This window comes from Nothoprocta perdicaria, unplaced genomic scaffold (assembly GCF_003342845.1).
Source record: "Nothoprocta perdicaria isolate Ctin4 unplaced genomic scaffold, notPer1 scaffold_237, whole genome shotgun sequence".
Lineage (NCBI taxonomy): Eukaryota > Metazoa > Chordata > Aves > Tinamiformes > Tinamidae > Nothoprocta > Nothoprocta perdicaria.
The window spans coordinates 678878-706588 of record NW_020455463.1 but is presented as its reverse complement, the minus strand read 5'-3'; the positions used below and the strand labels follow the sequence as shown (position 1 = coordinate 706588).

The window sequence follows — 27711 nt, the reverse complement described above, 5'->3', positions numbered from 1 at the left end:
CATTACAGAATCAAATACAACAGGTGGTGCTAAAAAAAAACCCACAATAATAAATATTATGGCACAAAGAATGCTAAAGTAAACTAAGTGCAAGTAGTATTTTTGGCAACCTTGGTTTAGACTAATTAAGGTGAGAGACCCCTTCCTAGTCAACACCAGGTTCAGTTAACATATACGGTGTGCAAAATGAAAATTTTTAATTAACTAGTTATGTAAACATTACCGTCTTCTCACAGTAAAACAACAGTGATTTGGGTATCAGAAAAAAATGAGAACTCCAGACAATATTTTATTTCACAGTACATATTGTGTATGTATAGATAATCACCATATTCAGCAACTAGATATAGTGCATGCCAGTAACAACTCGAACTGTTAAACGAAGGACCTGCAGTGCAGAAGTACAATTTTCTCCAATACTAATAAACTAATATGAAGCAATACAAAACAAGTGAGAACAAGGTCTTAAAAACAACACACTGTCATTTACTATACCTTTCTTTAAAAGGTAGGCTGTATTACTTGGAAAACAGGAAAAAAATATATCAACTGCCAGTGGAATAAACAGCTGAAAGCTTCACTCGTTAAAAATATTGCACCAACAGTGCTGTGGGTTGTATTCTAAAAGCAATACAATAAGAATTTTGTACATATTAAAACACTAAAAAATGAAGAGATAACAACAGCTACTTTGAACTAAAATAGCTGATGAATTGTGAAAGTCAGTGAAATGTGAGGTGACCAGCAAGTCTATCTTTCAAGTTCTCTGCTACAGGCAATACATGGGGTTACCTGGAATCCTTTCCATATAGTAGCCAGTGAGTTCAGGGGGGAAGAGGTTTCCACTGATCACAGACCAGAGGGAGCTAATTGTAAACTCAGTGAAAAATATTAGGCAATAACTGATAACCACTCCCTTTTATTAGAGAAACTTAGGGCTACAAGAAGTCTTGACACGCTTCCTCCCCAGTTACCGCAAATCAATAGTAACTCTATTGATCTGTAGACCTGTACAACTGTCAAAAGACACAGACGCAGAATGGTCAAGGTTGGAAGGGACCTCTACAGATCATCTAAGTCAAACCATCATCAAGACTGGGTCTATGATCATCAGGACTCAGCAATCCCTTTTTGGAAAAGAGATGCAGGTGTTGAAACTTTGGCACTTACTCTTAATAAGTGATTTCAGTAAGCAAAACACTTGTGTAATGGCAACAACTAAATATGCTCATCCAGAAGATGTCTTAACCAATACGTGCACATTCACCATCCAACTCCCCTGCTTTCCCAGGACACGGCAATATAATGCTGTGGCCGCCAGCCCTTCATTATCCTTATAAAATTACTGGGTATATTAAAAACATGACTGAAACCCCTCTAATCTATTTGTTCAATGTTCACAGAGTTTTACCACCATCATTTGCCCATTTCAGCATTAGTTTATAAAAAAGAAAAAAAGTCCCAATGATTAACAGTTAGACATCTGGGCCTTAGTTCAGGTATTAGGTATTTTCAAGAAAGACCTTGAAAAGCAATTAATAGGCTGTAATCATCTAAAGAAGTCTCATATGCAGTTTATTTCTCCCTCACCTCTATGTTGAAATTAGAAATAGTCTTTCAAAAGCAGTAACACAAAACAGCAGCATAAAAACTGATTGAGATGAAACCACAACACACCATATTTACAGATTATCTGTAGTAGAGAATTCTCTCTCATTGTTTCACCATGATTAAAAATCTTGGCCTTTTTAACCCTAAAACAGTCTTCAAAAATCATCTAAGTCTGGAGACAATTTTGCATCTCTCAGAAATGCAGCATCGGCAACACCGTATTTCAGACAATACTGCGAACAGCTCTCCCAGAACCAAAGTGTCTATAAAGCAACAGTCCTTAAAAACACAAGTGCCCGATTCTCCTCCTCTTCTCATCACCATCCCCAGAGGCTGCTACGTCAGCTTCTTTATTCTGCGGTTCTGCTTGTCGATATTCAGCGTTGCTCGGTCTACCGAGGAGGTGATGGAGTCGAGGGCTTCATCCTGTCTCTCCAGTTCTGCCTCTGTCTCTAAGGCCAGGCCCTTCAGTTTCTTTAGGATCTGTCAGAAGAAAAGACCGAGAGCTTTCACTGAACCGTCAGCCTGCTCCTTGAGAAGTGTTACAAACACGTGGAATTTAGTTAACTCTTGGCTTTAAATGACTTATCATTTGTTGAACTTGTGTCCTGACCTGTGCTGGCAACATTCTCAGGAAAAAGAAAAACCAAATTGGTGTTTCTGTGCTAATAAACTGAAGCAAGGTGTGTAACACTGCACTGGAATAGAACACAGCAGAATCCAGTCTGAAATACTAGGGAAAAAGAAACAGAAGTAAATAACAACGTAAAATCAACTTTTGTTGGCTCTGTTATCATCTCCTTCTTTGGTTTGCATCTCAGAGACGTCGTATGTCCTGAAACACATCCCAAGAGCCTACATGAGCAGCAAACAGTGCTGCTGCAAAACCAGAAAGGTTAAACCTTAGATGGGGATCAAGTCAAAGAAGAACCGGGTTCTTTCATTACAATCTGCTGGGGAAAGAAGTGACGATGGCTGGAGCAGAAGGGAAGAAGCGAGCCTTAGGCATCTGAACAAAAGCATTTTCAAGGGACTAGAGGGGCAGTGTGGTGGGCAAGGATGCCAACGTGGCCAGACAAACTCAAGCTGTGCCTGAGATAAACTACACAGGCATCACCTAGCACTCTGTCCCCAGGTGTGAGCAGCAGGATACTGCTGTACAACCCTACACAACTTACGCTTCATAGATATGATGGTCAACAAACTGAACCGGTGAAATTCAAAGCTGAAAAGCAATAAAGATCAGCTTAGGTGATGGTTACGGATGACTTTTGGCTTAAAGAATTTGGCAACCATGCTTTTTCACTCTTACTATGCTGTATTAGGACTACTGCGGATAGGGCTTTTCAGGTGAAGTGCCCCATAGAAATGATATCGCAACTTTGGATGTTTGCTGACCATCATATCTATGAAGCATAAGCTGTTTCTGAACAGCTTACCTGAATAATAAGATCTGAATAATCTGAAACAACAGATTCCCAAACAAAGAACGAACCAACACAGGAGAAATTCATCTTAATTCCTTACCCTGTAAGGTTGGCTCTTTTTTAGCAGTAGATTAAGGAACAAATTATATCACTGCCTTTTCTTTGCCCTTGTAGCTCCTCCCTTAATATTTTTGTTAATGTGAAGTGAAACAACCTGTTTGGCACAGGTGACTTGACAAGACTCAGCTGCCTTTCTCAGACACATCTACAGGAGTTTTGGAAGATTGTCCTGCATCACATCACATGGATTGAGATACGCAGCTTCCCAATTCCTTCATATCAGAAAGGGGTTTCCTCTCCTGTTGAATTATATGTTCTCCTTCCTCAGAAATCCATGGAAGGATCCATGATTGCATGCTGCCCAGTTCATAAGAGGAGCTTAACCAATGAACTGGAATAGCAATCTCCAAGAAAACAAATTATCCTACCAACACTGTCCATGATATCAACTACAGTGATACTAGGTAATATTACTTCATTACTTGAGTTGTAATTTAGTAATTAGCATCTAGATAAGACTACTAAAGGTACCAGTACTGCAACCTTTTAACACAATACATCTGTGGACTTTTTTTGATAAAGGGAAAGAAGCTGTACTCTAATCCTTAATCTTTTCTCTTCTTTTCTGTAGTAGCTGGTACCTCAAAACTTCTTTTCTTGTTGTTTTAGAACATATAGAATAAGCTCTCAGAAAGCCTCTGTCAAAGACCAGTTTTTCCACATCTGGGGCTGAATTCCACAGCAGTCCAAAAGTCTGCAGTTACACAAGTCACTGGCTTGAGAAAAGCAGTGAGCAATATCATATCTAACAGGAACAACAGGGGAATTTTATACCAACAAAATGCATCATCTCAAGCTGGATGTTGGCCACAGCAGTAAGATTTATCATATAAAATATCTCCAAGCTCCTTCCATAAATCATAAGCAGCTAGAAACATGGCTGTGTGAAAAGAAAAGAAAAAAGTGCTTTTGTAATCTGGCTGCCAAGGCAAAAAACACACAGCAAAACATGGATCAAACCTATTCTGCCGCCTTCCGTTCTTACCAAAACTACAAGCTGAGAAAATTCCGTTTCTATCCCAAATGAAACACATTAGGTTCTTTCAGGCTAACAGTAAAGCAAGGATGAATTCCCCAAGCTGTTAGATGTTTTTAGGATACACACCAAAAGGCAAATGACGTGATCAGATTTATTCAGTGTGATCCAGGACAGGGATATAAAATAAGGTCGTGACGGTCTCCACTAAGGGCCTTGACTATGTGGATATGGGAAGCACAAGGTGGCTATCCCTCAGTCCTTCCTTTGAGCTTCTTCCACTTAGATAATTATCTATACGGACATATAGATATATACAATATAGATATATACAATAAAGTAGTTGCTACAGTGTGGAATGACTTTTACAGAGCAGCACTGAATGTAAATTGCAGTAATAAAAACTGGAGAATAAAGTTTGGAAGACACCTCTGGAGTGGTCATCTGGTCCACTGATCCCAACAAAGAGTAGGGCCAGCTTCAAATTACAGCTGAAAAAAAAGATTTGTAGGATCCAGTCTCTTCTCCAGCAGACATTTGATTCTTTATACTAATGTAACACGCTTCAGATCTCAACACTCCAGCACATCCTAAAGGTTGGCAGTGAGAGGTATGTGCTGCAAGGGAAGAGATCTGGGTTCAAGCTCGCCCCTGCGAAAAGGGCTCACATGTGGGAAATCTGGGCTTGGAAAGATGAAACTGATGAACTTCCAGCTAAAACAGATCAACAGCAGCTACTTTGCCTAGAAGCTATAGATACTTTTCCCATTTTCTGCTCTCCTCCATCAATGAAAGCCATCTGTGTGTGAAGAAACACAAGAAATAAAGTGTACATTTTTACATATATATATATGTACAATCTCAATCTGCAGCTGATTTAAAAAGGAACCCTGCTGGCATATTTTTAGCAAATTTACAAAGCATTTTATTCAAGAGCATTCAGAAATTTGCTTCTCAACGCAGAACAAAAGCAGAAGCATCCACTGATGCCTTCAAGATCATTGGCCTGATGTAGGAGTTCCTCTGTCCAGGCTCTCCCTCTTCTGCTGCCACAAGGGCTGCTTAGGGAGATCTCATCAAGCACCATTAGCTGCCTGTCACATTCCTAGGTAACATTCTCACCCAACCCAACTTAATCTGTGAAATTCGCCAAGGTGAGGCCAGGAGGTAAACGTGGTTACACATAGGGACAGCCTCAAATATACCTAATGTAGTAAATTTGGGAGGGAGGTAGCATAAGAGGACATAAAAAGGAACCCAGGACAGTCACCATTCCCCATCTCTTGAGGGGGCAACAGCTTTATTAGTAAATTAAAACTGTGACTTAAAATGTGGCCCACATTTGCCAGGACAAACACTTCATTTTTAGTTTTAAACCAGATTACTTTTGATAGGTTTCACATTTAGTAAAGCCTACTAACATTTAAAACACACAAAAGGACACAATTGTTGAGAACATGGAAGCTTTTAAAAACACGAAAGCAGTAAAATGGAAACGTAGTCAGCTCTGGGGCTCAGCTCAGTTTACCTGCCAATTAGGTCTGACTTGAAATGCTGCAGGGAAAGATGACTCGTACCAAAGGGGGGGAAAAAAAAAAAGAGAGAAAAAAAAAGAAGAAATAAAAAATGGGGAAAAAAATAATAATAAAAAAAGAATGATTCACTTTCATCTGTAATCCAGCTTCAAGCTCAAGCCCTTGGGACTTTAAATGGGTAGGAGTTCTCTTCTGGCACAGCATCGAGAGCTTGTTGGATCAAGTACTGGACTCTGAAGTCTGGTCAAACCTGGTCACAATTTTTGCAAAGCAAAATGATGGCAAGATGTCTAATTTACAGCAACCTAGTTCTGCCATTCGCTGAAGAGAAGCGATGCCTTCTGCACCATAATTTGGGTTGGCAAGCAAGACATGAAAACTTGGTGTAAAACTCTTCTCTATTTGTAACACAAACAGCATATATGATCTATCAAAGAATTTTTAAATGTATGTTTCCTGCAAGCACTGGTCATTCTCAGATCCAAAAAAAAAAAAAAGAGCTGAACAGCTTCGGATTTTTGACACAGGATTAGTACTTGGAAAATGTCATTTAGACCCTTGGCTTTGGCAGAGACCTTCTATGCAACTTCAGACAAGTTGCTTAGTCTTCCCATGTTTCCCATGTTCCTGTGTTCCCAAAATTCACACTTTGGAGAGGGAAGAAAATTTGCTACTTCCCTCCAAATCCTTCCTGCATAATGAGTTCAATCACAGTAGACCTGAGCCTTGTCATGAATAGAAGCTTCCATCCCAACTACAGGCCCTTGGTTCCTGTGTGATCCAAGAGGTTCTAGGCAATGGAGAGCAATTTAGACCATGACTCATTTGCCCTGTTTTTATATCAATTTAAGGAGGAGTTAAAGTACTTTCCACTTCGCTCTTAATGTGACTACCTGGAGAATTTCAAGACACACATCGCTAGATTAACAGAAGATAAAACCAAGCCCAAGAACCTGCTCAGGAGCTAACACAATTATTTATGATATTCCACATAGTCAAAAAGTAAAGCATCAGACTACAAGACAATTCTCCACCTTACAGACTGAGTTCAGGTCCTGAGATGGCACCATAATAATGTAGTTTGGCTAAAACTTGTGAAATACCATGTCAGTACACGGAGTATCCAGCAGTCAAAGTGAGATAATGAAAGGGCTGGAATGCAAGAAAGTTCACAAGTTTGACCTACTCAACCCCCTAACTTAATCTACTCCGTTATCCTTGAATTTTGAATGCTAGGGCAGAGCACGTAGAATCCACAACCAGAAATGGTTCCTGGATGCGATTTCCTCAGCCAAATTTACCTGTTAGCTATTGAGACAGAAGGAACTATCATTTACTATGAACTGTGGTGCAAACAAAGGTCTTGAGAGGGAGCTGTGATGATTTCACAGAATTACAGAATAGTTGGGGTTGGAAGAGACCTCTAGAGATCATGTAGTCCAATCCCTGCTCCAGCAGGGACACACCTAGAGCATGAGGCACAGGGATTTGACATATAGCTCTACCTCTGTGCTTAAAATCCTGCAGAAGAGATAGAAGGGGGGACCTCACTTAAAATACTCATAGTCCTATTCTGAAATGAATGGGGGAACCTTTAGGGTTTACTTAAATTGAGTGACTTTGCACTGAAGCCATTAGGATCTGCCCACATCTCACCCTGCTGCATCTGGAGAGGGGCTTGGAGGCAGATGCAAAAGGCCAATAATTACTTATTACCTTATTCTCCTATTATTTCTTCTCGGACAGATCTGGAAGTCTGATTTTATTTACTTTCTCAGAGTGTACCAAGCACTCCAAGTACTGAAAAAAAGTCTAATCACTGGTCTTGTTTGGAAAAAACACCCAGATTCACATGCTTAACTACAGCTTTATTATTATTTTGGTATTATCAAATCTTTTTATTACACGCAAGCAAATACAAAGCGTTAATTGTGAGGATCTCAGCTCTCTCTCGCCTTCGAAATAAAACCAACAAAAACTCAAGGCACAATAATTGCTTGTGTCTGTTAACGTTACTTGTCTGCCACTCGCTATTGGTCATGGCATATGGTCACCCCATGAGCAAATCTGGTATTTAGCACTTGGAATAAACAGTTCCTCAACAAGACACTTTTTCTCTGACCTAATAGTTGTGCTTTCCTGAGATGAGGACATGAAAAAAGTGTAAACAAACACAGAAGAGATTGAATTTATCGAAGGATTGAAATGAATCATCAAGAATAGAAGAGACGTGAAGGAAACAAAAATATTCATTAAGATATGTTTTTGCTGAAATGTTACAGAAGGGCCTTCTTCATATATCATTTATCTTTAATGGGATATGTGATCCATATGCCCAGTAAACAGGAACAACAGTTCTCTGGTGGGAGTAGCTAGCTAGGGGTATCTAGCAAGCACTGCTTTGGCAAAATAAATGCAAAACCAGTGAAGAGAACTCCTTTTCCTCCACCACGGACCTTAAGCTAACATTATCACATCCCCTGCCTCACCCAGTGACATTATGACAGTCATAGCAAGGCAATGGGTGGCAGCATAAGACCTCCATGGGCTTCCTTCTCCTCTCCATCTCTGTCACACAGCTAAGGAGCACAGCTCACACTGCCACCAACTGTGTTTTTAACACAAATGTCCCTTCGTGAAGCCTTGATGAGGTGTTTTACTTGGGTATCCCATTGCAACTCCAGTCCACTCAGTGCTTCCAGCTCTAGTAGAAGGAATTTAATATTAGTCAGCAAGTCCTGTTGCAAAAACATCTACTGTTATCAATGTAAGATCTTTTTGAATAGAAGGTAAGTCAACCAGAGACAAAACTAAGCAATGGGAAAGGTTATCTCTTTATCACGAACTCCTCTTTCTTAGAGGGTTAGAACAGGGCTTTTCTGGGCTTGGGATTTTTTTTCTTAAGAACAAAAGAAAAAAAAAAGGACTTGCATTAAAGATTATCAAGGAATAAGCTGGAATAAACAATCTTCAAGAAGGAAATGGCTCAGAAAAGTACTGCAGTTACTAACACAAGGACTCCACATACCTTTAGCTCATTCCCAGAAGTGTTACAGTTGTCACTATCTGCAGCACACATTAATGCCCTCTATTTAAAACAATTTTCACCCCAGATCTCTAAATGCTTTGCAAATATGATCAGTCACCACTTCCTGCTCATTTGCAAAGCAGGAGGAGAACTAAAGTTGTGCAAAGCATCTCTGAGAGCAGCTGTAATAACAAAGACAAGCCCTTGGTGCAGGCTCAGACCACATGATGTGTTTGAAAGTCTACAGAGGACAGAGGAGCAGACTACACCTCAGCAAGGAGAACCCTACATCCTAGATCATGACTTAAGGTTACACAGATCAAACCAGGAGTGAAGGCTCTTACTTCCCTGCTTTGATTTCTATTTATGGGCTTAATCTGCTTACCAATTACAAAACGAAGGAATACAGTATAAAACCTTAACATAGCATAGTAGTCCATTCAAAGGCTTACTCAGATGGAGTTTCAAGCTCTGCATCTCTAAAGCCAAGAGAGCATTCTGCAATACCTTTAGTGTACGGCAGCTTTGGCATTTGTCATGAACCCCATTAGAAAGCAGCCAAACTACACAACTGCCCAGTCTGCCTTCTTGGTAGGCACCTGCCCCAAGGTCTCTCAAAGTAAATGTGCATCTTCAGTAGCCCTTCATGACCAAGAGCCCTTCATACAGTGCTGAGCACCTCCAGGTCTGGAGGCAAGTCACAATTATAGTGCTGAAAAGGCAGCATTTAAGAGAGGAACAATTACGTAACAACTGTACAAAGTGTATTCACCTATGAATAACAAACTAAAAGACATTTTTAGTTACTCTTTAGTCACTGCTGTCAACTTGTGACTCTCAAATGCACTCAGCTGTAGGGAGTGGTTGTATTCTGATTCCTAACTATAAAGTAAGGGACAGAATTGCAAAACTGCTGTGTAGAATGAGGCAAAAGGGTTAGCAAAGACTTTGCACGATGCTATCACTAAGCTACTGATGGAATATTAAATAGAGAATGAGAGGCTAGGAAAAAGAAAGAATGTACTTCAAGAATAATCTTTAGCCTGTAACCACATATTCTGATGAGGCTATAATCATCATTAGTAATCCTATTCTAAATGGAAAACAAGTAAAAGCCACTTTTCTTTCATTTTTTTTCTAGTTAGTTCACTTTTTCAAATCAACCACACACTAGGGATAGAGAAGGCTTCACTAAAAAAATCTCTAAACATCAGCTAAAAGAGAAATTCCTTAAAGAGATATTTTGAGGAACAATAGGCTGGATTAAATAATTTTTTCCCAGTAAAGTCTCCAAACACTTTTCCTTCTCTATCTACCCTGTGTTAGATTCCACACTTAATTCCCCACTATAGCTTCTCTTTGTGTGTTTACAAAACACTTTGTTCAGTTTTTCAGATATTTCTGAAAATGGGCTGCTACTCCTTAGTAAGAGGAGTAAGATTGAATAATGAAAAAACAAGAAAGCTTGTAGTGATCAGTCTAATTGTTAAACGTTTTAATCTTCAGAGGAAACAGCTTAAACTTTCCTTGAGTTACAACCCTCTAGTTAAAATATTTGGCCTGCTGATAACTGTCAGTTTGCCTAAAATAGTTTAAAAAAAAAAGTTATAGATGTATTTTAATCACAGATTAGGCTATTTTTTTTAAATATGTCAATCTACAATTAGGGAATATTGCATTAAGGACAGAAGACTGTTTCTGATGAAGAAAAAATATGAGTGTTACTAAGAAAGAGGGAGTGAAATGATGAGTACATACAACCACAAACAGGGTTATCTCAACGCTACCTGCTTCAGCTCTTTTGCTTCCGACTCGGAGATCTTCTCGTGACTCTGCAGCTGAACCTGCTCATTGTCCATCCCTTCTCCTCCCACTGGAGATTCGGGCTGCATCACGCCTCCCAAGAGGCCGGTGGCTGCAAGAGAAATTCCCATGGTCAAAGAGTGCCATCTCCTGTTCCAACCAAAAGAATTTGCGGTAACAGCAACCAGTGATCTGTGCTTTGAGCAGTAGCAGCTTTGGAGCTTCTCTGAGTGCACTTGGAGAAGTTAGGCCCAGCCTTGCCTTGGCCTTGCCCAACCAGCCTTCCAGAGAGGTTCCAGACAGGTTCTAGGTGACTTCCAGTCTGCTAGAAAGGCTTCCAGCTCTATTTTGTACAACAGAACCTGGAGGATACTAGACTGCTAAGATGACTCCTTATTAAAGGCAACACCTAGAGAACGTTTTTTTTTTTTTTTGTGCTCTGAGCATTCATCTGAGCAAAGGAAAAAAAAAGCAGCGAAACATTCTCAATTGGACAGATGATGAACCTTCATCTGCTGCTTCTTCTTGCTTTAATCTTTTAAATTAAAGAATTTACAGGTAGTGATTGGGTCAGAGGCCAAGAGCCAAGTCATCAAACCTCCGTACCAGAAGGGCAATCCCAACACTAGCAGCCACTCCCAGTAAAGCTGCAGGGATGCAATTCCTGGCACAACCTTCATTTAAACCTTTATTTAAGGCACCAGCTCTTGTGGCACTACGTGATACTACCCAGGAGCGTGGCAGGGGGTAGCATGGCAAGGAAGGGTTGTTATATCTGATGCAGATGGGTGCTAAACACCCAAGCTGAACATCTTGGCTTCCAGAGGAGCTCCAGCCGTCTCCAAAGTGCTCTCCCACCTAGAGGCACTGGGAAGGAAGAATGTTAAGGCTCCCTAGCTGCCACCTGCAAGTATATCGCCCAACCTTGCAAAGAACAGGGCCAGCAACTGCTGAGGAGGCCAGGACAGAAATTTGGAGGTGAGAGCTCACGGCGAGGTTGAGGAGCTGGTGCCGAGCTGGCTGACGACCTAACTCTCAGCTGCTCTGTGCAGCATTACTGCTCCACAGAAAGGGAGACAAAAGCAAAAACACAACTACCAAACCCTAAATCCCTCTCAAGTAATTACTGCAAAAATCATAATCCGGGGAATTATTCGGTTATCAGTCTGAGAGTTACTGGACTCAAGATTTAAGACAGGCAAATCATTCACTGTACTACTGTTACCCTGGCTCAAGTGCCCCTTGTGTTTGGAGGGGCTAGGAACCAAGCACAAAAACACCCTCTGCTTATGGCACATTACTGATGTGATCTCGCACAGAGGACAAATTGGGGGAGGGAATGGCAGGGTTTCCTACTGCAGCAAACAGCCAGGCAAGATTCTTTATGTTTCTTATCAGTTGAATATCCTCGTATGCTGATTATTTCATTAAAAACAAGAAATCTATCCTTTTCACTCCATTCATCGCACTGAAGATGCGAATGTGAATGGGAGATCGCCAAAAATGAGATCAGGCTTTTATTTTGCTAATAGAAAGTAAAATGAATATAAAGGTACAAGTGTTTGGAATCGATCAAAAAACAAATTTTGTTTAGTTTTGTTGGATCAAGCTGGACCATTGAAAGTGCCACCACGTGAGAACTGAGAGATCACCAAGCTTCTGAGCAAAACACTGGAAACTCAAACCAAAGTGACCACTCTGTCACAGTGGTCAGCAGTAAGCATTCGGGAACTTTGAAAGGGATAAAAAAGACTAAAAATGCCAGTTCTCAGATGCACCTTATTTAAGGTTCTGTTATTACAGAACATGTGAGTGGGGGAAAGCGCTGGTTCCTGCAGCACGCCCCTTACAAAGCAGACCTTGCTGAGCTGTGTCCTTAGCATGCCATGAAAAACCCCATCCGACTTAGTGCAGAAGAACCCCGTCAGAAAAAAAATGCAAAGCAGTTTAAAATAGCTTCGGATAACCTAGTGTGTAGAAAACACTTGTGACACGCTTTTCCTACACAAAATAAAGGCAAAACGCTTAGGAAGGACAGTTGAGTTGCATTTATTTATGCAAACGTGTAATGTGTCCAGCTTTAAAACAGTGCTCGTGAAAACAGGCAGGGTCTGGGTGATGCTACAACAGTGAAAATGTTCCTTGCATAGACGGGCACAATGAAGACCATGAACTAAGCTGCCTCTCCTGCAAGGATGCCTCCTCTAAGCCTCCGAATCCATGTTTGCTATCTGAAAACACACAAATTTTATGTGCATTATGCATGCATGTCTCTGCATATAGACAGACTTTATTTTTCCCCTTTCTATTAAGGAGAGAAAATAAATATTTTTTTTTTTTTTTTAAATCACTATTTCCATCACGTGAGCAGCCGTGGAAAAAACCCAGAGGTTTAAAACACAGTCCGTGACTGCCACCTTGTGACTGAAGCCCAAGAGTGACAGATACCAGGGAAGGAACAAACAAGGGTTTTGGTCGAGCTGGAGAAGTCATGATTTCCATAAGCTCCAGTTCTCTTCCCTGACATTTCCAAATTAAACAGCCCAAATGCAGGTGGGGGTAGGAGAGCAATATCCTTGACTCACTGACTCAGATGCAAACAGAGTGGAGCAGTAGGAAATTAAGCACAGTAGGGCTGTATAACCAATTATTTTATGTAACCAGCCTTAAGACCATCAGGAACTGAGCACCAATTTGCTGGAATAACTCAGTGCTTAAGAAAGCAGCAGGTTGTTTTTCCTCTAAGTTGTTGTGCTGACATTTCAGTGCCAGATGCCCAAGACTTATTTCCTTAAAAATTAACAAGCTTTTCCAAGCTATGGCCCTCGACGACTCATCAAAAAGAGAACATTATCCTCCCTGCTGAAGTCTAGTTTTAGCTTTGTGCACAGAAATAGATTCATCCATTATTTTACTACAGAATTTCCCCCCTCATTTTTAACATGGCAGCAATACATTCATTCACAGATTTGTTCTTCTGTTACTGACCATTAAGAAAGAGAGAACTTCCACTCTTGTTTTTAGGGAATTAAATTCTTAAAGACATGGATTCACTAGCTCTCCAAGGGAATCCAAAAAAAAAAAAAAAAACAAAAAAAGCAATAGTAGTAATTTTATTAAGGTTTTTGAGGATTTCAGTTCCTGCTATGTTTTCTTAAAATGACTGAACTATGCATTCAAATGAATCAGAGAACTAAAATCTAAGAAAACTAAACTCAGTTTCTTTTGTAATCCAAAAACCACAAACTTCTCAAACTACTAAATTCCTTTTTTTTTTTTAAAAAAGGCATAGCGTTTATCCCACATGCAATTTCAAAACTTGTCGAATTGGAAGCTGGTTTTAAGCTTTCTGCAATTAACTGGAAAACAAGTTTCAAGCAGAGACGCTTCCAGCTACAAAACTGCCAAAAGTAAAACAGCAACAATACAGGACTCCGAAGCACTCTGGAGTATGCAGTGAAAAGACGAGAGGCGATTCACCCATTCCACAAAGGACCATAATACTAAACCGGTGACATTGGGAGTGGGGGAGAAAGCAGGGGACACTGCAGCTAAAATGCAAACCAGCAGCTGAAAGAAACTCAGATTAAGCTAATCCTTCTCACGAACTGGTGCAGAGTTAGTGAAAACAGCAGCTGAGAGCACATCAAAGAGCGCGTGGCACGATCTAGCAGTTGGGCCCCTATAGACACCTCAGATTCAGCACCTACACTCACAGATTTTGCTAAAGTGTCCCTGAGAAAATAAATCCAATTACATCCAAACAGGACCGCACAGTTATGTCACCTCTATCCTCACACCCTTCCTCTTGCCAAGAAGGCCTTGCATCAACCAGCAGTTACTTCTCACTTTTTATCATGAACATAGTCTCACTGCTAGGGCAGGGAGGAAGGCCCTTCCCTGTAAACATCATTCAATATTCTGAGTTTGAAAACCACTTGGAAGCTTTCAGAGCTGGTGTTTTTGATTACCAATGGGTTGCTGTTGGTCACCCACCTGCTTGCCAAATGGAGGTGCCCAAATCTACCTGGGGAGACTTCCTGGCACCAGCAAATGCCAGGGCATCTTCCAAAAACTGTATCTTCTTGCTAAACTGCATCTCCAGGATTGGGATGGCTTCGGGCATCTTCGCTGACAACAGCCGGTACGAGGTGTCGGGCTTACCAATAAACCTCTGGCGAACGCTGATTTCATACGGTGTATGAACTCTGATATCATCTACATCTTTTGATTCAAACCGGTGAATGACCTGAGAATTGCAGTCACTGATTTCCAGGCCAGAAGCGAGGAGCGTGAGTTTTCCTGGCTTGACATTTGAGTCTGTTCTGTGGGTGATAATAACTGGAATTCTAATTATGATTCCTTCCTGGTTCTTTGAATCGGAAACTGTGGCAGTTTCCTTTGGCTTGGCTTCCAAAGGTGCTTTCCAGAGCTTGCTGCTAAACGGCCACCAAGAAGGAGATTCGAGTTCAGTCAACAATCTGGAGCAGAAAAGAGAGTGTTAGAAGAAGAAAAGCCAATAGGGTCATACTACCCCACCAATTCAAAGCACATTACCACAGAAGGAAAAGATTTCTTATTACTGAATCCTGCACTCTGTTATTTCACATCTCAATCTTATTCACAACTTACCAGCATCCATACATTAAAAACAAAAAAAGCTTTCCTGCATCCGCTATTATATTGGAAAGCGGTCCCAAAACCTCATTGTTCTCATGTGAGAAATCCAGCTTCCAACTACATTTATTCAAGCCAATTTACACTCATCCATTGAGCTAACACTGCCTTTTAGCTCAGTGTTTCCATACTTGGCACTCAGCCCTTCCGCCTTTTTTTCTTTTTCTATTCCTCTCTGCCTCAGCCGCACAAGTTGTTGCCACCCTTTGCTTTGCCCTAACTCCCAAATTCCCGTTGCAAGTTATAACAACGCAGGTGCAAAGCTCAGGCTGAAAAGCCCAACAGAGATTGCCTGCTGGGTCCCATCTCATGCTGAATATTGGCTTAGTCTCTACAGAGAAGGGCCTCACTGCTGGCAAACCATTGTCTTAGCTTAAAGGTAATTGGATTCACTTTATGGAGGAATTAGGCAGCTTCCTCAAGGGAGACCACATAGCCAGAACCAACACAAGGACTAAAGCTTCTCATTTCTAACCATGAAGATGAACAGCAGGCACCTAAGTTCATCAGCTGTAGGCAAGAAAGATACAACACGTGCATGAGCAACTAAAAAGAAGATACAATGAAACATGGGACATAAGACAACTGCCTTTTTAAAATCAACAGAGCCCATTCCCCCTTCTAGGGACCTCTCCCAAGGATGAATGAGTATCACAGATCTCTTCGGGTTTAAGCTTCACAGTCTTTCTACGGGAAAAGAAATGGGAATGAGGGGAAAAGAAGTAATTTTGGCTTTAATTTCCAAAGTGCCGTGTAGCCCATCTATGATCTAGGTCTAGATGGGTTAAAGGAGAGACGCTGACACTTATTATGCTCCTTTTCTCTCATTCTCTCCATGACCTCTATCCTTACCCCAAATTCGTACATATTAAAAGAGCAAGCCCTCCTCAGGAAGGGCAGAAAAAAGCTAGGATCATTATAGGGAGCTGGCTTGAGGAACACCTGCAGGAAAACACAAGTTCACAAGCCATATCACCGTCTACAAACATTTTCTCCCCTCACTGTTAAAATCTCCATGCGTAGTAAGGAGAACAAATCCCAGATAAATATCTAAAGGGCATGATGAGCTGCCCCATCCTCTCTAGCAGGATGACTGAGCCCTGGAAGGAAGTCTTTGTGGCCAATCCACATCTCTCCACACAATTGACAGTAACTGCACAACCCTATCTCTGCCACCATGCAACTGATTTTCCTACCACGCAGTGGTCAAGCAGCTACCTCCTCTTTCACCCATGGCTTGTGGGACCCATCTCCAGCTGCAGGCATGTGTAGGAAGAGGCTGTCAGCTCCCTGGGATGCATCTGATGCTCAAAAAAACCTCTGGAAAGCAGCAGCAAGCTTCCTGGAAGCCCATAAACCACATGGGCTACCAGGCCACCGAGGCAAACATGACCCTTTAAAATAAGGCTTCTCAATGTGTCTTTCAATCACAGGTGGAACAAGAAAGCCATTGCTGGAGGTACAAAATGGGTTCTCAAGTAAGCAGTAGGGGGGAAGAAGTTGTTTTTTAAACCAAACCAAAAGAACAGCACCAAAAAAAGTCTTCTACCCAAGAAAGAACCATCTCTTCTTTACCATAGGTAGTCTAAAGCTGTCTAGAAACCAGACATGTTCCACCAACACGCAAGCTGCAGAGAACACCTCAAATAAGGCCTGGTCACACTTAAAAGATACATTTAAGGAAACACTCCTTTTTTTAATGCTCCGAAAGACTATTAATGACTTAAATCTCAGAGACAAAAGCCTTATTAGACTGAAATCATTAGTGCTTTTGCGGTATTTTGGGGAGCATGCTTGATTTAATTTGCTTTAAAAGTTCCCTCTAGAAAAGTACTGCCCAATACAACATGCACTGCAGCAGTGCTGTTCCCAAGATATTTATTTGAAATAATTTATTTTCCACGACAGAATCAGAACAGTTCAAAGACGACTTTGCAATTTTTAAATCTTAATTTGACTGCAAACACAGCCTAATCTGGAAAAAAAGATGTCTCTAGTTAAACACACTTTGGCTACTAGCTATTGGAAGATGTGCACCAGCTTCAAAATAGACCTGCTTAAAGAAATTAATCTGCTAGGAAAAGGAAAAAAAAGACATCTTGTGAAAAAATAGAAAAGTCATACTCAGTAAACCACCGAATTCATGAATAACAGAGGGAGGCAGAATGAATTGTTCCAAGAGTCTACTCCCACCGACAGCTTGGACATCAGATATTTATGTAGATAGCATGCGAGATGAGTAATGGGTCTGGAGCTCTCGGCTGCCCTCTGAAAATGCTTTCCTTAAATAAATTTTTTTTAAAAAAATAGTGAAAAAAAAGGTCACAGCTCTGCAATAACAGAATTGGAAATGACACAGTATCACAGATTTAGGGCTGATTTCTGGAACTACAAGGTTCAATTGAAGTTCAGCTTGGAAAAAGAAGATAAAAAGAGGGGAAAAAGGCCCCATTAACACTCACTTCCAAATTAAAAGTCATACTTTAATGTTCCTCCTGATCTCATTTCTACAGGCCACCAAGCATGTTTTTCATCTTCTTCTTGCTATATAAATAGTAACATATATGTGCACACACAAAAATAAGATACAACAAGGACTTTGAGGCAATGTCAACTTACAAAGAGTTATTAAATCTCTCATGTAAAACAGATTTGCTTCTTCATATTTCCTATGGGAAAAGCATGTGCACTGGGTTACTTTTAATCTCTTTGTCCCTTTGCCCATCCTCTCTCCTCTTTCCCAAGGGAGTGACACTCTGGTCACACAAGGTCAGGATTTGCAGGCAAGTTTTTCTGCAGACCTAACAAGTGGTCTAGTCAGCTTCCCTTGGCTTCTGCTGGGAGGTCACTAGTACATCAAAAAACTACAACCACTCCTTAAAATGAAATTAGCAAACAAAATGCCTTGCCCTCTCTCATATGAATATATTAAAAGGGAACCAGTGAATGTGTTTTTATGTTTACTTTTGGTTTCCAAACATCTGCTAGCAAGATGTACTCAGCTGCATGTACTCAGGCCTATGTAAGTACAAAAACTGGTGCACAGAACATCTGATAGAATTAATAATCCAAAAGAGCCCACACATATAGGCAAGATAAAGTTGAACAAACTTTTAAACACAAAAAGGATGATAAAGGGGCCAATGTGACACAGCTTTATGGGAAAACACACACACACAGATAAACTATATTAGAAATAAGTATTAGAATTGCCCCGAAAAGCACAGGGTAAAATAAACAGTTCGGCTAATAGCTTCTGAACCCTACTTTAGTCTGAGCAAGCTGGTTAAACTGTAAGATATTGCAGATAAAACAGAATCTCATCAAACACTTGGTCAATGTCTTCCTTGATTTTTCCCTCTTTAAATCAAAGCATCTAACACTCCAGATTCACAAATAATACCTCCCAATACACCCTAGCCTAAAACAAAGCTGTCTTCCAAAAACAATGAGCAGGTATTTATTTTCCTATTCACTATTTATTGCTACAGCGCCTTAAAAGCTATTGCTGAAGCTCTCAGTTATCTTGGCTTTTCATTAAAGGGCACAGAGAATATTGCCAGAATCACTATGAAATCAACACTTTCTTTAGACATGATATCCATCTGAAAACAGATGTTTCTTCCAAAAGAAACTGGTTTGAACTTTATTGTGTATGTTTCTTTATTCAGCCATTTGAAGCTCCACAAAGAAGCTCAGAGCAACATATCTTCAAACGTTACAACGCTGCCCTTAACCTTACTGTCTATTTTGGACTGCCAACTTGCAGTACACAAAGTAGCACAGAAAAACCTTAAATGTTAATCACTGAAAAGCAAAAGTGTTCCGACTGAGACACAAACCCTTTACTGTTCACACTGACTTCTGCAACAACTAAACACAAGCAGCATCCCAAGTGTGCACCACATCTCTTATCCCAGTTACCTAAATGCACTTTGTGGCTAATATCTTTGGAATTACTTGGCTCTGATGGCTATTTGAGAATACTACAAATGGCCTAGTACTGGAGTGGGAAAGATGCACAATCCTGGCGCTCTGGTTCTTACATCACCACACCAGAGACACAGCTCAGCAGGTTGCTCAGAGCTGCACAAAACAATCCATTTTTTTTCCCTTATAAAATGAACTAATTCCATAGAGATCTAAAGGCAGGGAGTATTTCACATAAGGCTAGAAGCAGTACAACTTAAAAATACAAGAGACCTCCTGTTTCTACAGCCATTTCTCTGACTACACCTGTACCACAGGCCCAGTCCTCACTGCTGCTCTCAGCTGGACAGTTAAGTTCTTTTAAGGCAAAAGGGCAATATAGAGTCCTCAGCTACATACACTCTGTAGGCAAAGAGCAACCTAAAGTGTTATTTTTACACACAGAGAAAGTGTCTCCTACTGTCTTTCAGTGGGAGCATTTATAGAGGAAAGAAATTTTTGATTTTTATAGAGATTTTTGCTCTAACTAGCTGCTCTGGAGGTTTCTACCATTCTGCCAATTGTGGCCAAAATCCCCAAAGAGTCTCCAAAGTTATTTGAAAGACAGAGCACAGGCATAAAGACACAAGGATAACTTCCTGAGGAAGGGAAAAAAAAAAAAAAAGGAAGACAGAAACAAAATCCTACAGCAAGAACTAGATTTACCGAGCTTGAGCTTTCACTGAAAGTCAACAGAGCTTAGGTCTAAAGAGCTTTCTGGATCTGCCCCTGAATTTCTAGACACACACAGTACAATCCCACAGCTCAGAGGATGCTGCAGTACCTGTCTGCGACATCCATATCTCCTTCGATTTTGTTCAGTCCTCTCATGATGTTATCAAACTGCTCGCCCTGGTAATGCAGCACTTTTGCCGTGTCCTCCAGCCGTTTCTGCGAACCTGCCAACAAGCCAGTCAGTTCCTTTCCTTTCGTGGACTGCAGAGCCCCAGCTTCTGCTCCTGTGCCTTGGTTTGACAGCAACTGCTCCCTCCAGAAGTGCTCGAGGATGTTGAACACCACATTTCTGTTCGGTTGCAGAGAACTGAACCAGTGCTTGGTATTCTTCTCCAAGATGGTGAGGGAGCTGAAGATTAAATTTGAAGATTCTTTCTTGATCTCGCTGATACCAGAAAGATGGAAGTTGACCAAAAGTTCACCAGTTTTGTCAGCTGTAAATTTGATAGCAACAGGAGTCAGGGAGAGTCTGCCAGAGACCCATTGCTTGTTGGTATCCAAATAGTACGAACAAGGCCAGCTATGGATACGGATCTCTTCGTTCATCAGCTCGCCGTTCAGATCCTCTTCTGCAAGAACAACACTCTCAAAGCCAGAGGGAGAAACTAGAATAAGAGATAAAAAAATATGTAAGAAGTGATTCTTATCAATATATAACAGCTGAAGTTATAAACATGCTCCTCAAATAACTACTCAAGTCTTTAGACAGCTTCCCATGTTCTCCTGATATCATTTGGGTATCCATGCAAGACAGGCAAAGCAACAGCTGGAAGTGAATTACAAAATTTGGCAAATATCCCCTAGCCATGTGAATATCTATGTCAGAAAAGACCGGCCCTTTCAAAACAGGGCTGCTGGTAATATCGCTATCTCCATAACAGCACTGCTCCCCTTGCTATCATCTCATATTTCAGCACACAATTTAAAAAGACACATTTATAAATTACTGTTGAATTAACAGTGGACATTTAATATCTGTTGTGCAGTGAGTGTTTTGGACAGAGGAGTTAATATTCATCTGTTTATATATTTAGGTGGAAGGGAAACTACAAAAAAACAGGTATCAACACTCAGACGTGTTACAAATACAATCCAAAATGTGTTACAAATACAATCCAATTCAACAGCATGAGTGAAACTAAAATCCCCCACTGGCCAGAACACATACTTATTGAAACAGAGAACTAATTTATAAACGGAGTAATATTCTTCAGAAACCACACCTCTCTCAAACCCTCATGCTTCGTCTCAGAAAGAAAATGCAAAAAAAAAAAAAGAAAAAGAAAGAAAGAAATTTAAACATCTCAAGTGGCTACTAAAGCTTCTGGTTTCAATGATCATATTGGTTTTACAGATACCACAGAACTGACACTCGTCAGCTCAGCATGAAGAAACGTAACACAGAGGGCAGTGATGATTCCACTGCACCTCTCTAACAGCACATGGTTTGCTGGGAGCTTCTGATGTCATCTGCTGACACAACATAATCCCCTCAGACTTACTCACTGTCATCTGGAATCCCAGTAAGAAATCACAGCAATGTCACATGCCCCAGGCCTGCCTTGCTTACATCAAAACAATCCCAAACTGTAACTTAAATGAAACGCATCTAGGTCTGTGTCTCTTCCCACGCTCCCCAGGAGGCTCTCGAATCCAAGGCCAGGTTGCTTCTTGGAACACTTCCTTCATAATCCTAGAGTATTCAGCATAAACATTAAAGAGCAATTACATTCCACAACTTCCTTGTGAACAGCTATTAAGTAATAGTAATTCTATTACTCAAACATTATATACTGAACGCCGTTGATGGATCACAATTTATGGATCAATGCTACAACACTATCTTGAGGTGTTCTGCTACCTACACGGCATAATAAATGATCCCCAGCACAAAAACTCAGTCCAACTGATACAGACAAATTATAGTGACACCAATAACACTTTGACTTCAGTATGATCTGTTCCCTTAATGAAAGGCCTAAGAATGCTAAAGCACAGAAAAAAAAAGAAAAAAAAAAAAAGGAAATAAAGCTAGTGGTGCTTTCTCAAGTAGCAGTTTTGCAAACAACTCACACTCTGAAGATCTCCTAGAGCTCTCCGACTGCTACGTCATTGCTGAGCTCTGAAGTTTGCACATTCACATGTAACCCTTAAATAGTACTCCCCAACACTGGGTCCAGGTCCAAAGATTTGTTTTAATCACAGGCATTTAAAACTTAATCATTGAAATAAGAACTACTCATGTTGGGTCATATTCTATAAAGAGAGACTGCTCACCATACATTGGGCCACCAAAGTTGGAAGGAAACCTAGAGAAATTCAATCTAAAACAGTAGCTATAGTCAACAAAACAATGACAAGACAAGCTCTAGCAAATATTTTTAAGCTTTAGCAAATATTTTTAACAGCTTTATCAATTATTTGCTACATAGTTTAGGGAAAGAGGTAAAAGTGCTTGCCTCAATTCCTTCTTCTACAAAACAAAAGTGATTTTCTCTAATGCAATGATGTTAGATCAGACAAATTTGCTGAAGACAACACATTTTTTCCCCACTTCGGGCTTTGCAAGCAGCCGATCACAATATTTGTTTAAAGGTTATGTGAAAAGAAAAAAAAAAAATCACAGAAAATCAGGGAAAAAAAATAAAAGAAAAAAAAAAACCAACTTTTTAATAGCCAAGTGTGACTGTAAAGAAAGAAATATTAGCAGTGGGATTCCAGAACTGCATTAAGCAGAAAAGGAACTTTGGCAGGATATTTTAGCTGAGAAAAGCTTCTAATACAGATGCACGGTTGTGTGTGTATGATAGCACACTTTCTTACTATCACCAATAATCGCATCAGTTTAAGTAACAACATAAATTAGATTTTTATTACATTTAAGAGCAAGGATAATTAAAATAATTTTTATTTTATTAAAAAAAAAAATAATGTTAAATCTTATCATCAACAAGTTGTTTCCTGCTTGAGCAAGGGGGTTGCACGAGATCTCTAGACATCCCTACCAGCCTGAACCATTCTGTGACTCTGTGATTCTTTGGGTTACAAACTGTAATTTTACATTAGGTTTAACTAGTAAAAGCTATGACTTCCGGACAGCTGTAATCTTTTCAGTTCTGGGAGATATCTTCATAAACTACCAATATCAACCTCCTCACCAATAGTAAATATCCAAAAGCTTGAGTGTGGCAGCCATTCAGCAAGAACGTATGTTTTACAATACATAGCAATACAATTCAGCAAGCTATATGTTTTAAAACACCATATATACCAATACACCACATTCAGCCTCTCCCTCAGTAGTATTGCTAACCATGATATGAAAGCAATCGGACATAAAGACCGATTCAAACACAATCTTGTGTTTGGCCAATTCAAACACAAAAATCTTGTGTTGAACCCTCAAGCTCCTCATATCCTAAATATATCGTAAAAGCAAAATGATTTTTCTGAAGGAGTCTCCACCAAATCCATAAAAACCCACCAGCAGTCCCTTATCCAAAGAGGGTATCAGATTCGGTAAAGCAGTCATGACACAGCTAGATCCCAACTCATATCAAGTAGTCAACATCATTTTTTGGCTTGTCCAACGCAACTTTGGTACTTGTACCAGTTTCTGAAAGCCTCATGTCCATACTTTGCTCACAACAAATTATGATGCCAAGGATTTATAAACTATGATGAAACAGAAAGATTATATGTCTTGCACAAGATCACAAGGGAAAGCTGGAACCAAACGCAGGTTTTCCAGTACTCACTGCTGGGACAGGACCAGCAGAATGTAATGTCATCTCAAAAACAACTCCTAGACCTTACTAGCAACAATATTAATCTCCAAGCACAGCTTGACTATGAGGGAAGAATTTTAAACAAACAAGTAACTCAAATTTTGTTAAATCTCAGCCTGAAGCCTGTTTTCAAATGTACACAGTTCCACAAAGACAGAAGCAGCTCCCTATCAAGGGCACACTTCCTATCAAGCCTCCTCTCTACCATTAAGGCTTTTAAATATTAATATCTGGTATCTCTCACAACTGAGCCATAATTCCTAACCATAATGCAGTTTTCTTACCTCTATCCACAGGCAGTCTGTTCTCAGGCAGCCTTTCAGAGGCTGATATCTTTACAGAACTGTCCATCTGCAAGTAGATTTGTATTTCTCCCTTTTCAAAGTGCAAAAGACAGGGTACAAAACTGCAGCTGAAGTAAAAATCCCAGTATGTCTGTTACCAAACAAAAAAAGGCTATATATAAAGGCTAGAGAAGCATGTTTAATCCTAGATAACAAGAACACGTCCTCTCACGCCAGCAGACTAAAAGCAGTCCTCACTCCACGTGGGTATATATATGTGCATGCCTTGGGTCATATGACTTTTGACTCACCTGAGAGCTCTGAGGACTGACAGTCACCTTCTTTTTGTGCCTGGGGCCAGGATTTTCCAGCAAAGATCTATTTCATAATTAAATCAACGCATTGTTCCACCACTTATTTTCCAATACGTAATGAAGCTTGAACTGCTGCGACATTTACACAACTCTTTTTTTTCCCTTTCTCAGAGGAAATGTGAACATTGCATAAATGTAAAATCTCATGGGAGAAACAAACATTATTTTATTCAGGGATAAAAATAAGTCAACAATGCTACAGAACACAAGCTATTGTTTAAGAGCATTCAGTAATATACTATAATTTGAAACAAGACTTCAAGTAGCCCAAATAAAACAGAAAAATTGACCACAGTAAAACCAAAAACAACTTCAGAAGGTTATGAAGGTTTTCTGTTGTTGTTATCTGGAGAATGTCATTAAATATATTTCTCAACCACGACATTCACACGGTGTTGCTTACAAATTTCTGAAAAGGTACTAAGCTGTGTTTATATTTTTTGAACTGCTAAAAAATACTTTTACACTATCACTTTGGGAATCCTATTCTCCTCGAGTCAATCGTAAAGAAACTTGTTTTTCTTATCTACTGGTAATGTGCATTGCTTTAACCCTTGCTTCTAATTCTTCCACACGTGCTAGGGCAGAATCTACATACCAAGAACAACTTACTATACTCAGTCTGTGTAAAGAAAGGCAGAGTTATCATTACCACCAACTTCATCACTGACATGAACAGTAAATTACTTGCTAAACACCAAATAACTCAGGTACTATCCTTCAAAATCAGAGGATTTTTTTTCCTGATATTTTCTGAACTTTGACACTCACATTTCAGAAACCCTGAACTACAAACTTTCTGACAGTTAACACTGTTGAATTAGGATAAAGAATTATGACCTGAAATTCAGGACCTCTCCCTAGTTCCCCCGGTAATAGTTTTGACCTCATCACTTGTAACTGAGCATTATATGGGTCCTCTTTCTGTTCCTCCCAAAACATGGCTGGGAATGCCTTGCATGACAAGATGTGACATATTCAGGGTTTTGTAAAATACTGACAAAGCCTCACCTAGAATAGCACACACCTGCATTTAAGAAGAAAAAATAAAGAGCTCAACAAATGGACGTAAACAAGGATTGTTGGGAAAATCTTGAAGTACAAAGCAGAGCTAAAAGGAACACAGCTTACTTAGCAAAACAAAAAGTCACAGGTGGATAGGAGAGGGACTGATAGCTGAAAAGGCAGCATAGAAAGGAAAGGAGGAAATGAAAGCAAAGGAAGCTAAGCAATGCAATCCAAAGGACTAGGTAGGTAGGAAAATAACAAAAGGCTTTAAATAGTTTATAGTCACAAACTTACTAAACTTCACAGCATCCTTAAACTCACCCATTCTCACCCATACCCAATCCTTAAACTCACGCATACAGTGGAAGAGGCTGGAAGACCTGGTATTTTCATCATGAATTCATTCAGATTTGCTACAGAAATATGATTTTGTCTACATGTTTGCTTATAGTCCTCCTGGCATAGATATTCTCTCCTGATTTGGGTAACCAAACACGGGATATTTCGTTCACCTCCCACTGTAATTTGTGACTCATCTCTTTTTTAGAGCCAAACCAAATTTGAACGGAGTATCATAGACAGTTATACACAGAAGTACAAAGCAAAAACTAGGATTAGAAGCAAGAAGATGCGGATTATATTTCCGGCTGTGTCACCACATTATATAAATTCCTTTGCTAATATACAACTCCATCGCTGTTTCTATAAAAAGGAGGTGACTCATGCTCTCTTGTGAAGTGCTTCAAGACCATTTAATGAAACTAAGTACTAGTAAGTGCCCCAGGTGCGAAAAGATGCATCTACGTATGCGGCTCGAGTGCTGTGACACCTCGCACACAGAAAACAGTCCCTTTGCAATGTGGTTACCTCAGAGCCTCCAGAACCCAGTCATAGATTTGTCTGTCCTTGTTAATTATCCGCACAACATCCCACGCTTGCTTTCTGCATATGTTTCTGATGCACTAGTGTTTACTTTCCATTCTCTGAATTTTCCTTAGGGTCAGTATCTTTGCCTGTTTATTCTGAAATGTTAGTGTCTGGCAAATAAAGAGCTCAACACACATTGAGCCCAACAGTCTCCATCGTAGAAATATTTATAAAGCCGGACAAATGATATCTCCTTCCTTTTTACCAAGGATTTAATATGATGCCCCACCAGGCTTCTCATGTCAGGATTCTCCGAGAAACTCTACAAAACACAAAGTACTGAGGGGTGACACACCAAGACAATCAGCAAGAGAGGATTCACAGTATTTCTTTACTATGGCACCCAGAGAGATTCAACCCCCTTTATAAAGACTCCAGACTTAGGAATTCTCTCTCATTTGCCCTTCTGAGGCATGGATTAAAAGTACAGAGCAACACAAAGCAGCAGGACAGCAACAACTAAGTTTTAGGTGGTTGTTGAATAGCACTGTCTCACATCCCATGCTTTACCCCACACCAGCTCCCACGGCATCCAAGCTAAACCTCATTAGCCTTATGACACAGTATAAACAACCACTCCAACCCCAAACTCGGACACTTCTACACTCCCCTAACTTTGCTCCTCTCTCCCCATGGTGTCCACCTCGTGTCAAGGATGAGTCCTCATCTGTCCTCCCACAATCTCCTCCTCTTTCTCTTCCCCCAGACTATCTCCATTCTTACTGTTCCTTTTCTCAACCCGAGCTGAAACAAACACCTTCCACCATGACCTTCCCATCCCATTCTATCCTATAATCCCCAACATTTCCCAATGCTGGGTGAGCTCCCTGCCTGTCCCATCTCTTTCCACAGGCCTAGATGAACTCTCCCCAAACCTCCTCTTCTCCACTTCTAGGCCAGACCCCATCCCAGCCCCCATTTCTTTCCCTCCTACATCTCTTCCCTTACCTTGACCAGAGGCCCACTCTCCACCTCCGCTCCTCCTGTTCCTCTCTCCTACTCTTAGCTTGGATACTCCAGCCTGCTTCCTCACAGCTCCCCCACCGCCTATTCCTTCCCCCAGACCGATTCCCCATCTCTCATCTCCAGCCTTTTCCCAGAACCAGGCCACAACTCCCTCTCACATCCACATCCAGATACTACCCCATCTCCCATCCTCCCTCAAGCCAAAGCTCAGCTTGTTCCACGCTCATCTCTTCCTCCAGGTCTACTCCAGCCACCACTAATACCGGGTACAGATCAAAACCCTCATCTCTGAAAGCCTAAGAAAGACCCTCCTCAGCTCCACCTCCCCCAAACCTAGATGGGACCTCCCCAACCCCCACCTCCTGCAACCCAGACCACAACCGTCCCATTCCTTCATCCTTACCCTTATCTTTACTCTTATCTTTATCCCTGTCGCCCCGTCCCGGTCGCGGCCTCACCTGCCTCCCGGCGCAGCAGCCTCCA

General features: G+C 40.6%; 1 protein-coding gene across 4 annotated transcripts; it reads right to left on the bottom strand.

The window, feature by feature from the left end:
• On the bottom strand, nucleotides 1-27711 carry SNAP47 (synaptosome associated protein 47). 4 transcript variants are annotated; one of them, XM_026039680.1, is made up of 5 exons: nucleotides 27687-27711; nucleotides 19931-20486; nucleotides 14497-14981; nucleotides 10485-10612; nucleotides 1-2094 (listed from the first exon to the last, which is right to left on the bottom strand). In XM_026039680.1, exons 2-5 carry the CDS (start codon nucleotides 20425-20427, stop codon nucleotides 1948-1950), a joined length of 1257 nt encoding a protein of 418 aa, XP_025895465.1. In that variant the 5' UTR covers nucleotides 20428-20486; nucleotides 27687-27711; the 3' UTR covers nucleotides 1-1947. The 4 variants fall into 4 exon arrangements, with proteins under 4 accessions (XP_025895465.1, XP_025895467.1, XP_025895463.1 ...); XM_026039682.1 differs by lacking the exon at nucleotides 27687-27711 and adding an exon at nucleotides 27632-27648; XM_026039678.1 differs by lacking the exon at nucleotides 27687-27711 and adding an exon at nucleotides 25339-25376.